The 13,455-nt window shown below is 46.2% G+C and overlaps 1 protein-coding gene across 3 annotated transcripts in view; it reads right to left on the bottom strand.

Moving 5' to 3' along the window:
- The window catches only part of NOX4 (NADPH oxidase 4), a 429,580-nt gene that overhangs the window by 312,734 nt on the left and 103,391 nt on the right, over nucleotides 1-13,455 (bottom strand). For all 3 annotated transcript variants that reach the window (XM_077485005.1, XM_077485007.1, XM_077485008.1), the window contains one exon: nucleotides 11,959-12,043. In XM_077485005.1, coding sequence (XP_077341131.1) covers nucleotides 11,959-12,043 — 85 coding nt within the window. The remainder of the gene's footprint in view (nucleotides 1-11,958; nucleotides 12,044-13,455) is intronic.

Genomic DNA, 13,455 nt, shown 5'->3' with positions numbered 1-13,455 from the left:
TGCCTTCCGCACCCGCTTCGGACATTTTGAATATCTCGTAATGCCCTTTGGGCTATGCAACGCTCCTGCGACTTTCCAGCATTTTGTGAATGATCTCTTTAGAGATTATCTCGACCTGTTTGTTATAGTGTACCTGGACGACATCTTAATTTTCTCCCCCTCTGCCAGCTCACAGGGAACACGTTAAGAAGGTTCTCACTCGGCTTCGTCAACACGGCTTGTACGCAAAACCCGAGAAGTGCGAGTTTGAACGTCGCAGCATTCAGTTTTTGGGGTTAATTATTTCAGTGGATGGAATCAAGATGGACCCACAAAAGGTTTCGGCCATCCTGGACTGGCCAGCTCCCACTGATAAGAGAGGAGTTCAACGCTTCGTGGGGTTTGCAAACTTTTATCGTAAATTCATCAAGGGGTTTTCTACGATCATCGCCCCGATCACAAGGTTAACCAGACAAGGTATCAAGTTTCAGTGGACTCCAGAGGCACAGGTTGCATTTTCCTCCCTTAAAGAGCAGTTTGTGTCAGCGTCTGTTCTGAAGCACCCTAATTCTGCACTACCCTACATCCTCGAGGTGGATGCATCCGAAGTTGCAGTGGGGGCAGTCCTCTCTCAGAGACAGGGCCCAAAGGCCTTATTGCATCCAGTGGCGTTCTTCTCACGTAAGTTGTCTGAAGCAGAGAGGAATTATGATGTCGGGGACAGGGAGCTGCTCGCCATCAAAGTTGTACTTGAGGAATGGCGCTATCTCCTGGAGGGAGCAGCTCATCCCATTCTGGTATACACTGACCACAAGAACTTAGAGTATTTGAAGACTGCTAAGAGGCTGAAGCCACGTCAGGCCAGATGGGCACTTTTCTTTACAAGATTTTCCTTCCACATTACCTATAGGCCCGGATCGAAAAACACCAAACCCGACGCGCTATCTCGGATGTTCAGCGAACCCGAAGTTCCTCAAACCACAGATACCATCCTTGCACCCGGAAATTTCCTTATGCTTCAGGAAGATCTTTTATCCCAACTCAAGCAAACTTCATCTTCAGCTCCGCATCCATCTAACATCACCCTACATTCTAGCAACGATTTGTTGTGGCATGAAAATAAAATCTACGTGCCCCAACAACTACGGGTTGCTGTTCTCAAATCCTGCCATGACCACAAGTTGGCCGGCCACTTTGGGGTACACAAGACTGCCGAACTTCTCCAACGCACCTTCTGGTGGCCTCAGCTGCTAAGAGACTGTAAGCTTTATGTAGAATCCTGCATCACCTGTACCCAGAACAAGGGTAGCAAGACCAAAGCCTGGGGCTTGCTGAAGCCACTCCCCATTCCAGAAAGACCTTGGAGAATGATTTCCATAGACTTTATTGTAGAATTACCACCGTCAGAAGGCTATACCACTATCCTTGTGGTGGTTGACAGATTTTCCAAGATGGCTCACTTTCTGCCCATGAAGGGTACACCTTCTGCCCCTGAGACCGCAAGGATCTTCATTAAGGAGATTGTAAGGCTCCACGGTATACCCGCAAACATTGTTTCCGATCGTGGGGTGCAATTTACATCAAAATTTTGGAGAGCTTTGTGTAAGTCCCTGAAAATCGACCTTTCGTTTTCTTCTGCCTACCATCCCTAGACCAACGGTCAGACTGAGCGGACAAACCAGACCCTTGAACAATATTTGCGTTGTTATTCTTCTTTTTCGCAAGACGATTGGGTATCCCTTTTACCGCTTGCCGAGTTCGCCTACAATAACTCTGTTCATTCTGCAACTAATCAGTCTCCCTTCTTCGCGAACTATGGTTTTCATCCTCAATTCTTATCAACCAACATCCCAGAATGTACGGTTCCAGCGGCTCAAGAAACTTTGAACTTTTTCTGCACCAATAACAAGCTGCTACAAGAAACGATGGCAAGAACCCAAGAACGCAACAAAGCAGTTTTTGACAGAAAAAGGAGAGGGGAGCTCGATCTAAAACCCGGAGATTTAGTTTGGCTATCTACTCTGAATCTGAAATTAACATGTCCATCTAGAAAACTGGGCCCGAAATTTGTGGGTCCTTTCCCAATCACCAGGAAAATTAATAATGTGGCTTATGAACTGAAATTACCAGAATCGCTGCGTATTCATCCTGTGTTTCATGTGTCCCTTTTAAAGCCTTCAATCCAGGATCCCTTCACTGATCGGAACGTGGGTCCTCCCGAACCTGTGCTTATTAATGGTGAAGAGGAGTTTGAAGTAGAAGCAATTTTGGATTGCAGAAAGAGACGCAACCAGGTCCAGTATCTGGTAAAGTGGAAGGGGTATGGTCCTGAAGAGAACTCCTGGGAACCAGAGACTGGCATCCACGCCAAGAGGTTGGTTCTGGCATTCAAAAGATCTCACCCAGGTAAGATGGCCCAGTTGGGCAACCGGAGGCTGCCCATTGGAGGGGGGCAATGTCAGGAAGATCTTCCTCACGGAACGTCCGAGCGGCGAAAGTCGCAGAAGATCTTTTGGCCAATTTCAGGAACGTTACGGCGATCAGCGGTGCGCGCATGCGCGTGCGCGTGCGCGCATGCGCGCGGGAGCGCGCATGCGCGCGGGAGCGCGCGCGGCCGTTTGACGCAAATTGGCGCCAATAGCGCTATTTAAACTGGATCCATGCTTCACTGCCTTGCTGCCTGATCAACAGCGTTCCTGTGCTTCCTGGTGATCCGTATCTGAACCTGAACCTGTACCTGTATCCTGATCCGTATCGAACCCGGCTTGTTCCTGACTCTGCTGTTTGCTGCCTGCCCCCCCGACTTTGGCTTGTACCTGACTACTCTTCTGGATTCCTTTTTTGTACCTGATCTGCCCGCCTGTGCCTGACCTGGACTGTTACACCATCCGTCAACTGTAAGTTGCTTGCTGTTGTACTACAGGACACCTCCCAGTCCTCCGCAATATTTGGCTGTACTCCTTCTGCGTTTGTAGCCTTCTACCTCTGGCTGCAGACTACTGGACTCTTCCACTTCCGCTTATCCATTGCACCTGCATCCGTTGTTGGACTACAATACCCCTCCGTTGTTTGTCACTCCCTGCAATCACTTGTATGCCGTTGCTGGACTACAGGAACCCTTCTGCTGTCTGCTGAACCTCACCTCACCTTTGCCTGCATTCTGACACCGGACTACAATACACCTCCTCCTTCAACGGTCTTCTGCCTCTACCACCTGCTATCCAGTCAGGCACTTGTGCCCCTCTGTGCTCCTGAGCCCCTGTCATCACTACCAGGGTCTCTCGAGTCAGAGGTCTACGAGAGGCCACTCCCTGCACTCCGGGCTCTGCTTAAAGGTACGTGACACAAATGCACCCCACACTTTTCACATATTTATTTGTAAAAAAATGTGAAAACCATTTATCATTTTCCTTCCACTTCATAATTATGTGCCACTTTGTGTTGGTCTATCACATAAAATCCCAATAAAATACATTTACGTTTTCGGTTGTAACATGACAAAATGTGGAAAATATCTAGGGGTGTGAATACTTTTTCAAGGCACTGTACTGTACATCACCACAAGCATATCCAGCCCAATTATTGTTTGTGGTGTCATGAAGGGACAGGGTCTAGAAACAGGATGAGCTACCCAATAATAGCTTGTACCTTATTATGGTAGCCATCTTCCAGCCACTTAGTACTAAGTATGGATGACAAAGTATGCCTGGGCAAAAGAGCAGAATCCCTATCGTAAATGCCATACCGTTCACAAAAGGCTTGTCTAATGCCGCGTACACACGGGCGGATTGTATGGCGTACTTAGTCCGTCATACAATCCGACGGACAGTCCGTCATACTTTCGACTGAACGGACTTGACCACACACGGATGCACAAACAGTCCGTCGAAAGCTTGCGCGATGACGTGTACAGCACTAGAAATAGGAAGTCCAATACACAGCAAAGCACCTTTCCGCCGTGTAAATCCTTTCTGAGCATGCGCCATTCTTAGTCCGTCGAACTAGCCTACTGACGAGCGGATTGTCCGCTGAAACCAAAGTACGACGGACAGAATTTCCAAAAATCCGAAACACTTTGTACGCCAGACTGCACGCTGAAAAAGTCCGCTGAAGCCCACACACGAGCGGACTAAGTAGGCCATACAGTCCGCCCGTGTGTACGCGGCATTATACTGTTAGAAGGATAAGGTTGCCCAAGTCTAGGCCAGCTATAAAAGTAAATTTACCCCAAGTTTTCCATCCACTTTTCTAGACAATTTTCAATCACTTTCAACCAGCTTGCAATTGGGAAACCAATCAAACTGGTAAATCACTTTTAAATATGGAGATATTTAGTGGCCAAAAAGGGAATCACAATGGGCCATTGTCAGCCTACTCCACAGGGCCCAGAGGGAGGGGGAGGGGTGGAGGGGAATGGGTGTAACATGAATTGAAAATAAATGACCCGCTGCATGAGTGATGGGGGCTAGGGCTTGGTAGAGCAGAGTGCACGCAATGGGTGCAAGTCAATATCATCTGTCTAATGGTCGTCCCCTGTGTGACATATTGTGTGAAAACAGGGCTGGGCCTAGCTTGTCTGGTCTGTGGGTACAGAAAAAAGTGAGGGGGGCATTATGTCAACACACTATCTTTATGTCTTCTCTCTTATTTCCCTACATCTCCACGTGGCTGCAATAAAATGCACATTAGGCCTGTGTTTCTCAACCTTTTTTTAGTCACGACACCCTTTAAAAGTATACAAAATCCCACAATACCCCAGCACCCATCACTTCAGAGTCAGGCCACTTTACAATAGTCGCCCCATTACATCACTTCCTTCAACTCCAAGTCCCCCAAGCCCTTCAGAATCCCCCCTTTCCAATGGAGTATCCCCCCAATCACAAAAGAGTCCGCCATCATAACAGACCCCCCCATTACAACAGAGTCTGCCCCCTCAAAGCTAGAGAGTCCCTCATTCCCCATCACAACAGAGCTCCCCCTCTTCACAACATAGTCCCCCCTTTACCAATAGCAAATAATGATACCGTGCCTCTTGCCTACCCACCCCCCCCCCCCCCCACACACACACACCATGGAAACAAATGATGCAGTGGGGTGAATAGGGGCAAGGCACTGTGTAGCCATACCCATTTGCACATGACCCCCCAGCCCATCTATGCCCTGATTCTAATGTAGCACTGACCCCCGAAGGAGCTGCAGGTTTTGTTGGGCTTACTGTTGCCTTCTTGTTTACTTCTCCGTCTAGGGGTTCCCTGGTAGATGGCCCAAAGAATGTGGAAGCTGACACTGAATCTTCTTTTAGGTTATTTATTTGTAACAGAAACAGAGTCTCTCAATAAAAGGTAGATGGTTAGGAATGAGTTCAGGTACTTGGATTGCAGAAATTAAGGAAGTCCTTATAGAAAATCCAGAGTATAAAGACTGTTTCACAGCTGGATTTAACAACCCCTGGATAGACCTCCTCACACTAGGCCTAGCAGCCGGCAGGGTATTCGACAAAGTCTCTGCCAGAGACTTGTGATGTACACTTGAGCGTTACTGAGGGACGTAGATAAAATTTAAAGAGCTAACATAAGGTACCATGTTCTCTCAGCTGGTCCGACGATACCATATGTGTGTTGATCCAGGTTCTTCAACTAAGCCTCCAGGCTACTTTAGAGAAGCCAGCCTTGCGCACGGCCTTCTCCTGAAGAGTCCTCCTCTGGGGTTCCTCAGTTGCTGGGCCTCTCCCTTCAGATGAGATGGCACGGACCACCCTTGGATCAGTAGGTCCCGAAATCCAGTCAGGCCTGTCCCTGCAGTTGCATCGCCTCAGGCCAGCCGGCCCCGAGGCTCAGGATGCATGGTTCCGCAACCCAGGCCAGGAACTGAACAGACAATAAAAGATGGAACCCCGAACCACGTGGCGACGGTACCTTAAATACCACCCCCCAGAATGCACAGCAGGAAAACACTCCCACTGGGCAGATTCTGAGAGAACTAATGGCATTCAATGCACCCAGCTAGGCTGCGTTTCTACTCTTGCCGGCGGAGACAGAGACACCTGAGGTCAAGGAGAACCCAGTGCAACCCAGCTGGACTGGTACTGAAACCAGAAATTTAGAGACATAGTCCTGAAACCCAACTGTGGTTTCAGACAAATTAACTTTAGAGAAAAACCATAGCGCCTGCTCGTCAGGAGCCAGCACTACATACTCTCCCTCCCATTTAGACGATGTCAGGTACCTGAACTCAAAATTTGGGATGAGGGATGGAAGGAAAATAGGGAAACATTGAACATACATTACGTTGAACAGTTTACACAAAACAAGTCACATAGCACACAAACCCCAATACCTGACTATCTATACCACCCACTCTCTGGCAGCTTGATAGGCGATCTCGGTGATTCTTGAAAAGAAAATACACAAAACAACAAAACACATACTATGTGTACAGTTATAGGAGGCAAAGTCCCATTCTCAACAGAAAATGAGACTCTCTCTCCGGTATTTTAAACCTACATGTCTGCGTGCAATTGTCCAAGTGTTTGTGCAGACTCACATCATCTAGTGGCAAGAGCGACAAAATACAAACCCTTCATACAAGTGTTGTGCCGGTAGATGACCTTGACACTGAGCTTTCCTCTAGTAAACCTAACGCTATCTAACTAGCCCCACAGTCCTTGTACTTTTTTTTTTTCCAGAAGAAGACTTTGTTTTCAAGCAGAGGGAAAACAGTCTTTATAATTGCTTTACCAATAAAAGCGAGGGTCTGGCAAAGTTAATGTTTTCCCCTTGGCATCCACAGTGGTGATAAAGTATACTGCATTGTCCTTTCCCAGCCGGCAAATGACAACTTTATCAGAGTATATGTGTCTTCCAAAGCTCCAATGCTGAAGACACCCGGTGAAGCGTTCTTACATACTGGGAGAACATCCTTATTTCTTAAAGGGCTTTGGTACTTTCAGATATTCCCACACATCACTGGCATACCAATACACTTGGTTTTTCTTAATTTCTTGCATAATGTCCTTGGGAACATAGGGGGACTCCAAACCATATTCTGTAGCCACCCGCTTATTCAGCAGCTGCTGGGATCATGCGAACCTAGGCAGAGCTCGGGCATTTCCATCTCCGGAAGGCACACAAGAATTTGGTGATTTACGTACCATATCAAAAGACATTCTCTTGGATTCTGACAAACTGACATGTCTAGGCAAAGTCTAGTCAATGGTTGTAGGGGTTCCCGCCCGAGGCAATGCACTCCCCGAATTCAAAGCTAACCAGCCAGATACATTGCATGTTGCGGCCACATCATCTGCATTGGCCCATAACATTTCCTGGGACAAAGTCTCGAACAACTCGTCATCCCCTGACAAGTTAGACAGAATCTATTTCTGAGTCCCGCAACTCCTCTGCTGGCAAATATTTACAAACAGTCCCACTCATTAAAACTTTCTCAGAACTCTAACCCGTATCTGCAGCGGATTCCCTGGGAGCGATCTCTTTCCCCCAATCTGATCTAGGCAAGTTCTGCGTTTGGCCTCTACCGCGGCCACAGGAGGCTTTTACGTACCCCACCTTCCTCTGAGTAGGCATAGGGATTGTGGTAATGGTGGATGAAGCAGTGTCCATGATGTCCAGAGTGGCTCCTCCGGTGACGGTAGTGATAGCATCTCCCTCCGGGATACTAGTTGTAGTAGTCAGTATACAAGTTGCAGGCCTCGCCACAGGAGCATATACAGCAGACTCCTTGGTGGCGATGCCCATGGCCCAGTCCATACGGTATGCACGAGGCGGCACGGTGGGTTGTTCCACTTTAAATAAGTACTACTCCCCACATTTCAGGTATCAGACAAACGGCTGGAGACTTGCGACCAGTCCCTTGCACTTATTGCAGAGCATTCCCAGGGCCTTGACATCTTCCGTAGTATACAGTACAAAATGCCCCTGTGGTCTCAGGCGAATTCTTGTAGCCATGAGCAAAGTCCCAGGCAGTCTCACACCCATGGAGTTTTCCACGTAAGGCATCCTGGGTCCCATGATGGACGATGTTCCTGGCATCTCCTTAGCCAAGAAAAAACAAACTCTTCTCCTCTTTCTCCTACGACACACTCACGCGGTGCCTTGTGCAGGAAAATAAACAAGCAAGACTCCTCCCACTGGTTCCTCCAGTCACGCAACTCACGGGCTTTTGTCCAAACTCCGCCCGCAGTGTATGCACCAGGCAGTGGCCTACAATCACTCCTTGTAAAATGGCAGAGTCCAAAAAACAAACCCTCTACCATATAACTTCCACACAGACAGTTCTTTTTAGTTGCGAGAGGTAACGGCAAATCCCGGACTCGAGCCCCCACATGTAGAGTGACCCTCGAAGGAGCTGCTGGTTTTGTTGGGCTTACCGTTACCTTCTTGTTTACTTCTCCGTCTAGGGGTTCCCGTGGTAGATGGCCAAAAGAATATGGAAGCTGACACTGAATCTTCTTTTAGGTTATTTGTTTGTAACAGAAACAGAGTCTCTCAATAAAGGGTAGATGGTTAGGAATGAGTTCAGGTACTTAGATTGCAGAAATTAAGGAAGTCCTTATAAAAAATCCAGAGAATAAAGACTGTTTCACAGCTGGATTTAACAACCCCTGAATAGACCTCCTCTCACTAGGCCTAGAAGCCGGTAGGGTATTCGACAAAGTCTCTGCCACAGACTTGTGATGTACACTTGAGCGTTACTGAGGGACGTAGATACATTTAAAGAGCTAACATACGGTACCAGGTTCTCTCAGCCGGTCCAGCGATACCATATGTGTGTTGATCCAGGCTGCGTCCTTCAACTAAGCCTCCAGGCTACTTCAGAGAAGCCAGCCTTGCGCATGGCCTTCTCCGGAAGAATCCTCCCCTGGGGTTCCTCAGTTGCTGACCCTCTCCCTTCAGATGAGACGGCACTGGACCACCCTTGGATCAGTAGGCCCCAAAATCCAGTCAGGCCTGTCCCTGCAGTTGCGTTGCCTCAGGCCAGCTGGCCCCAAGGCTCAGGATGCATGGTTCCGCACCCCAGGCCAGGAGGGCCATGGGGCTGGGTCAGGGGGACCACCAGAACCGAACAGACAGAATATAAAAGATGGAACCCCGAACTACGTGGCATCTTTACCTTAAATACCACCCCCCAGAATACATAGCAGGAAAACACTCCCAATGGGCAGGTTCCGAGAGAACTAATGGCATTCAATGCACCCAGCTTCTACTCTTGCCGGCGGTGACAATGACACCTGCGGTCAAGGAGAATCCAGTGCAACCCAGCTGGACTGGTACTGAAACCAGAAATTTAGAGAAATAGTCCTGAAACCCAACTTTGGTTTCAGGCAAATTAACTTTAGAAAAAAAACATAGCGCCTGCTCGTCGGGAGGCAGCGCTACACTAATATCACTGTTCTTGGAGGGGGCACCACTGAAATCTGGAGGGGGCACGCCGCTAGATCCAGTACTGCCTGAAAACCTTTTTTCTTTAACTTTGTCGCTCCTCAAACACGTATTTTAGCGTTTAGCCTCATGCACTTATTGTAGAGTTTAGAAATAAATGCTTGCATTTACTGAATTCAGCACTGCTTTTATTGACTACATCATGCAATCGAAATCCCATTACGCAAAATATTAAATAATAGTCAATTGTTGGCATTCTGAAGAAGAAGAAAAAAATCTGGATGTGGTTGTATATCTTATTCCGACTGTTTCCATGGCGATGGTGCTTGCTATTTAGAACCCTGTACCCCCCCCCCCCCCCCCACTCCCCCTCCTCCTTCCATCTTGTTTGCTGACTAACAGACTCAGCAATGCAATAAATATAGTACGGATAGTGTAGGAGTTGATAAGGGAGGCTTGCACTGACCTCCACCATGTCACAAGGCATAATTAATCTCACAACATTCCCTAAAAGAGCAGTCACTTCGATGCCAGCTATATTTGTGAAGACATGAGCAGACGTTGCTATTACAGTTATTAATGCTTAACACAATGCCGGATTCGTACTTTAAAGGGCTTTTGTATCCTTGTTTTACCCTCACATAAATCCACCCCCCATTCTAAAGCTGCACTGTACACTCCATCACCCCTCCTAATTCCACGGTCACTTACTTACCTCAGTCCCAGATCAGCCAAAAATGCATGTAATGGTTGCAGCATGCACCCCAATAGTGCTAATTATTGTGGCGCATTGCAGGGAATTGAAGAGTATAATAGAGGTGCATACATTGTTTTGCAGTAAAATATGGGGATAACAGGTAGAAATGCATCATTGTAAGGAAAAAAATGCCTCTGCACTGGTTGTGTCACTGAAAGAAAATACTTTAATTCTGTTGCATTGGCGTCAGTGGTAGGAAAAAGTGTACCTACCTCGGTGGTGTCACTCACTAAAAATAAAAATAAATGCTATTGCATTATCAGTGGAACATTGGTGTCATGGGGGGGGGGGGGGGGGGGCATTGTGTCAGTGGTGGGAGGAGAAAAAAAATAGCTTTTGCATGGGTGGTGTCAGTCCAAGAAGGACTGCCTTGATATCCATGTCAGTAGGATGAAGATCTGGAGGTGAGCTAGGAGGCTCAGGTGGGGGGGCTCTGTGGGGTACATTGAACAAAGGGAATACTCAGATTGGAGGTAAGGTGGCTATGGAGCTCTTTGGAACTTGGGGCTATGGGGCTCTTTGGAACTTTAAAAGGGAGGCTTGACCTAATCTGGTCCGTATTTACCTCCTGTAGCCACCTGTAGGCTATTCAGTGGATTTAGCACTTCGTCAAGTTTCTTAAATAAATTATGTCTTCACGCTAAGTGCTATTTCAGAAATACAGGAAGGCTGATACCCCATGCGAATAGCATCCCCTGCAGAAGCCCAAGGGCGAATCATGTCGGAATTCAACACTATGCCCCTTTAAACAAGTTTATGAACCATATCCTTGGGTTTAAGCTTATGTCTTTTAAAAATATGACTCTATTTTAAATTCATAATACATTTTGTAAGTTTTATCTCAATATTTTTCTCTTTGGTTTTGTTTTTGCACCACTATAGTCCCATCCTTTGTTCTAATAACCCTGGCATGAGGTGCTCTATTATATTTATTTATTATGCTCTATTTTATTTCAATCTATCCACATTGGTCTACATTCCCTTTAAAAGAGAAGCTCTGGGTGTTAACTTGCTACCTCCATCCTTCATATTTTCGCAGTTCAGACCTCCCTCTCAGCACAGAAGCCACTTGGGATTGAAGGCAGCTTCTTCCCGATTCCGTGATATGTCACATGACAAGGGGAGACAGGAAAAAGGGCTGTCTGCCCACATTCCCCAGTGGGCACCCACAGTTAGGAGGAGGTCTGTTGTCAAAGGGCACCTCGTTTTACTGCTCACTTCCACTGAAAGTAGGCTACCATTGAAGGAGGGCGAGAACAGAATCTTCCTTCCAGCAGTTATCTTGGTCCCCTGCCTAAGAGGAATGATACTGCAGTGACTCCGATCAATCTGCAGGCAGTCAGAGAACTGAGCCCAGTGCATGGAGATTTGATAACCTAAGTGAAAAACTAGCATCTCTGGATGAAAGCCAGCAAGCTCCCAGTTATCCCCATATAGCACGGAAGGATTAGGTAATTATCCACACAAAAAATGTGTGTGCTTTAATATCCATCGAAAGTGATCATAGGCCGGCATCCCAAAATTAATTGAAGTCAATGAAAAATGCATATTACTTTTTGGGTGGTTTTTAAGGGTTCAGGGAACTTTAAATGGCTTCCAAGTGTCATGGAAGCTGCTTTCAACTATCCTGGACCCGATCTTGTGCCTTAAAATGGCCACTTCTTAGACTAATTATTTTACTTTTTGTTTCCACAGGGAGAACAGTAAAACAAAAAAGGAAAATAAAAAATGTAAAGCCACAGTACACAAATAACAATGAAATACACAAAAAAGTAATAATAATAATATTAATTAATAGTATCAATAATATTAATAATTAAACTTTACCTGTAAAAACACATATTGCAATGCCACAAGCAGCATGAAATGATTTGTATTTGTCCAGCAATCTTCTTGTTTTTCGACTTACAACCTTAAGAAAGACAAATTTAAACAAAGATTATGGCTGTAACTCAACTCCACAACTGCACTCTGCATTTAAAATTAGTTAAAACAAACATACAAATTAAGTATGTACAGTATGAAGCTAATTTTCCAGCACAGAGGGAGCCTTGGTAAGTTCGACAGGTTATGGGAAGACTGGTTAGCCGTGCCAGGCCTTGCCCCCGCGGAACTGGTTTTGGATAGGATCCTAGGCTAAAGATGAGAGAAGCGTTGTAGATATCACGCAGATTGGTCTATTGTAGTATATGGTTTGGTTATATGCTGGGGGGGGGGGGGTGTATTGCATTGTATCTTAGTAGTAGTTTGCCTGATTTGCTTGGAATCTTATTACTGTTCTGTAGTATGGTTGTATGTGCTCTACTTGTTTGTTATGGCTTAATAAACACTATCTCCGATTAAAAAAAAGTATGTACAGTAGATCACATTTTACAGTACAAGATTCCAGGGAGCCTCTTACAGTCAGTGGACACACCATTCTGGTATCTCTAAATATCTGAATGGAATAAATTGCCTGTGGCATGCCATAGTCACCTACCTATTTTGTTTACACAACTGTCCATATACAGGCGATCCCCGGGTTACAAACAAGATAAGGTCTGTAGGTTTGTTCTTAAGTTGAATTGGTTTGTAAGTTGGAACAGGTACATTTTTAAGTGTAGCTCCAGCTAAAAAAAAAATATTTAAGCTTTTTGGATAGCATAAGGAAGGGTTGACACCCCTGTAATGTTTGTTTTGCTGTCTGTGCCCCTGTTCAGAAGATGACAGCTCACTTTCTGTCCCAATGACAATTGGATTTAGAAAATTTTGGGTTGTTATGGAAACAAGGATTGGTGATAAAGCATCAATAGAGGTACCTTTTTTCCCATAATAACTCTTAGCCCTTGTACACACGGTCGGACATTCCAACAACAAAATCCGGCAGATTTTGTCCGACGGATTTTGTCCGAAACTGGTGTAGCATACACACTGTCGGACAAAGTTGCTGGAAAATCCGATCGTACGAAACGTGATGACGTTCGGTTGTTACGACGGGACTACGTTCAGGCTAGTAGCCAATAGCTTTAGTCTCGTAATTTGATCTGAGCATGCATGGAACTTTGTCCGATCGGAATTCTCTACAAACGATTGGATAAAGTCCGATCGGATCATGTTGTCGGAAAATTTTATATCCAGCCCTCAAACTTTGTTGGTCAGACATTCCAACGGAAAAAGTCAGATGGAGCTCACACACGGTCAGATTATCTGTCAACATGGTCCAATCGGACATTTTCCGTCGGAATTGCCAACCATGTGTACAAGGGCTTACAGGAGTGAATTTTCCTTCCTCTCACTTCCTGTTGTCTCCCTCTGTTTTTAAGGAGGGGTCATTTGTAAGTCGGA

Source organism: Lithobates pipiens, unplaced genomic scaffold (genome assembly GCF_037356315.1).
Source record: "Lithobates pipiens isolate NorthernLeopardFrog02 unplaced genomic scaffold, aLitPip1_a1.2 Scaffold_17, whole genome shotgun sequence".
Lineage (NCBI taxonomy): Eukaryota > Metazoa > Chordata > Amphibia > Anura > Ranidae > Lithobates > Lithobates pipiens.
The sequence above is the reverse complement of the archived record's forward strand: the minus strand, read 5'-3'. Positions and strand labels throughout refer to the sequence as shown.